Source organism: Myotis davidii, unplaced genomic scaffold (assembly GCF_000327345.1).
Source record: "Myotis davidii unplaced genomic scaffold, ASM32734v1 scaffold67, whole genome shotgun sequence".
NCBI classification, from domain to species: domain Eukaryota; kingdom Metazoa; phylum Chordata; class Mammalia; order Chiroptera; family Vespertilionidae; genus Myotis; species Myotis davidii.
In genome coordinates this window covers 534959-537279 of record NW_006298521.1, presented here as the reverse complement: position 1 = coordinate 537279, position 2321 = coordinate 534959, and the positions used below count along the sequence as shown (strand labels likewise).

General features: G+C 62.6%; 1 protein-coding gene across 1 annotated transcript in view; it reads left to right on the top strand.

Annotated features, from left to right (window-relative positions):
- Positions 1-2321, top strand: part of TTC38 (tetratricopeptide repeat domain 38) — a 37366-nt gene that overhangs the window by 30184 nt on the left and 4861 nt on the right. Inside the window, exons 8-10 of the mRNA XM_015570736.1 lie at positions 15-242; positions 639-698; positions 1747-1789. Of these exons, the coding sequence (XP_015426222.1) occupies positions 15-242; positions 639-698; positions 1747-1789 (331 nt within the window). The remainder of the gene's footprint in view (positions 1-14; positions 243-638; positions 699-1746; positions 1790-2321) is intronic.

The following is a 2321-nucleotide window of genomic DNA, read 5'->3' as shown; positions in this document are numbered from 1 at the left end:
TCCTTCCCTTCCAGGGGACGGAGGTGGTGCCCGCGAGGAGGCGGCTGCTGCACGGCAGGGCAGGCGGTAGAAGGAAGGACTGGCGTCCAGGCGTCCGCCTGCGCCCCCTGCTGAGGGCTCACCCATCCCTGCAGGAGTTCCCCAGCTCCCTGGCCCTGGCGGCTTCGTCAGGTGCCCTGCACAGGTGGACACGGTGGGCCCTGTGCTGGGTGGACACGGTGGGCCCTGTGCAGGTGGACACGGTGGGCCCAGTGCTGGGTGGACACGGTGGGCCCTGCGCTGGGTGGACACGGTGGGCCCTGCGCTGGGTGGACACGGCGGGCCCTGTGCTGGGTGATTTCCTGTTCACTTCACCCCACACACAAGGCAGGTGGGTGAGGAGCTGAGTGACTCCTGCTTCTCTGCTTCCTCGCTCGGGCTGACCCGTGGCCGGCTCCCCAGCCTCAGGCTCAAGCGCAGGCATCGACCCGCCATCCCTGGTGCTGAAGGAGGTGGCGTGGGAACGCGGGCTCAGACCGGCCTCTGAGGGGCGCCCGGGAAGTGTTCCCACACTCCAGGGTGTGGGGTCTGCAGAAGCCAACATCCGGGCCTTTCTCCCAGGGGCTGGGGGTGTTTCCGATTCTCTGCTCTCTCCCCAGGGCTCGGACATGCTTGCTTGTCACAATTACTGGCACTGGGCTTTGTACCTGATTGAAAAGGTAAGACGCCTGGCGTGTTTCCCGTGAACCTGTCCGGAGAGAGACACGCTTTTCCGCCCTTCGCTGCCTCACGTCCCGCGGAGCCCTACTGTGTGTTTGCACATTTATTTATTATCCTCACCCAAGGATATTTTTCCCATTGATTTTTTTTTTTTTTGAGAGTGGAAGGGAGGAAGGAGGGGGGAGAGGGAGACACATCGATGTGAGAGAGACACCTCGATCGGCTGCCTTCCATTTGCACCGACCGGGGCTGGGGATGGAGCCTGTGACCAAGGTACATGCTCTGGACGGGAATTGAACCCGAGACTCTTCGGTCCACGGGCCGATCCCTCCCCACAGAGCCAAGCCGGCCGGGCTGTGCGCGCGCCTTTAAGGGGTGTCCCGATGTGGGAGAGGCTGCGTGGTTTCGATAGCTTTTCGGGCCTGAACCACCTCCGGCCCGGCACCGCCTGCACTTGGAGACCAGCCGTGCCTGTGCAGCCTGCGCCACACCTCAGACCAAGTGTCCCTGCTGCTGGGTGGCCTGCTGAGCCCAGGATGCTCCCGATGCGTTGCCCCAGGGGAGCCAGGTGGGGGGATGCCTGGTCCCATCTGGTTCTGCCCCTGGCTCCACTCTAAGCTGCTTCTCAGAGAGACTGTGGACGCCCCCTAAGTGCCCGAAGAGGAGTGCTGGGGAGACGGGACCGTGCAGGGACACGCAGACCGCGGTGACACGCTGCCCAGCGGGAGCGGGGATCGCAGCCGTGTGTGCAGGGAGGAGCGCAGAGAGGAGAGGAGGGGGTACAGGAGGGAGCTGGCCGCAGGTGGACAAGCGCTTATAGGAAGAATGTGCTGTGACAAGCGTCCCCTTAGCAGCGAGGCCGCGTCCGTCTCCCGTGACCGGATGCGCAGGCCAGGGCAGAGGCGGCCGGGGCTCCCATCCCCAGGTCCGCACCAGGCGCGCCCACCCCTCCGTAGCGCGGGGGCCTCGGCATGGCGCGTTCCCCGTTCACTCCTCCGATCACCCCTCACCCTCCCGGCAGTAACCACGGGAACTTCGCTTTTCCAGGGCGAGTATGAGGCCGCGCTGACCATTTACGACGACCACGTAAGTCCCTGTTTGCACACGGTTCGGTTTATTGCGGCAACTTGGCTTTTAGTCTCTAGACCTTTGAGCCCATCACGGCTGCCCCGGCCAGAAACAACCAACCGCTGGAGCGGAACACAGTCTGTGTAAAACCCGGTGACCTGCCGGGCCGCGTGGCGGGATGAAGACGGTGGGTCGGCAGTGCCCCCTTGCGGGCATTGGGGGAATTACACCGTGGTGGTCTGAAATCCCAGCCTCTTCTCCATTGATCCAATGGGAATGTTTTATTGTGGAAAAACCTATGGAGCCTAGAACCGGCCATTTTGACCAGCTTTAGGTGTCCAGGTCTGTGGCATCGAGTCCGTTCGCATTGGTGTGCATCTGGCCCCCCGTTGTCTCCGGAACTTCATCTTCCCAACTCACCCCCCGTGCTCCCTGAGCACTAACTCCCCACTCCTCTCCCCAGCCCCTAGATGTGCTTTTAAAAAACACCTTTTTATTGATTTCAGAGAGGAAGGGAGAGTGGGGGGAACCCCAATGATGAGAGAGAACCACGA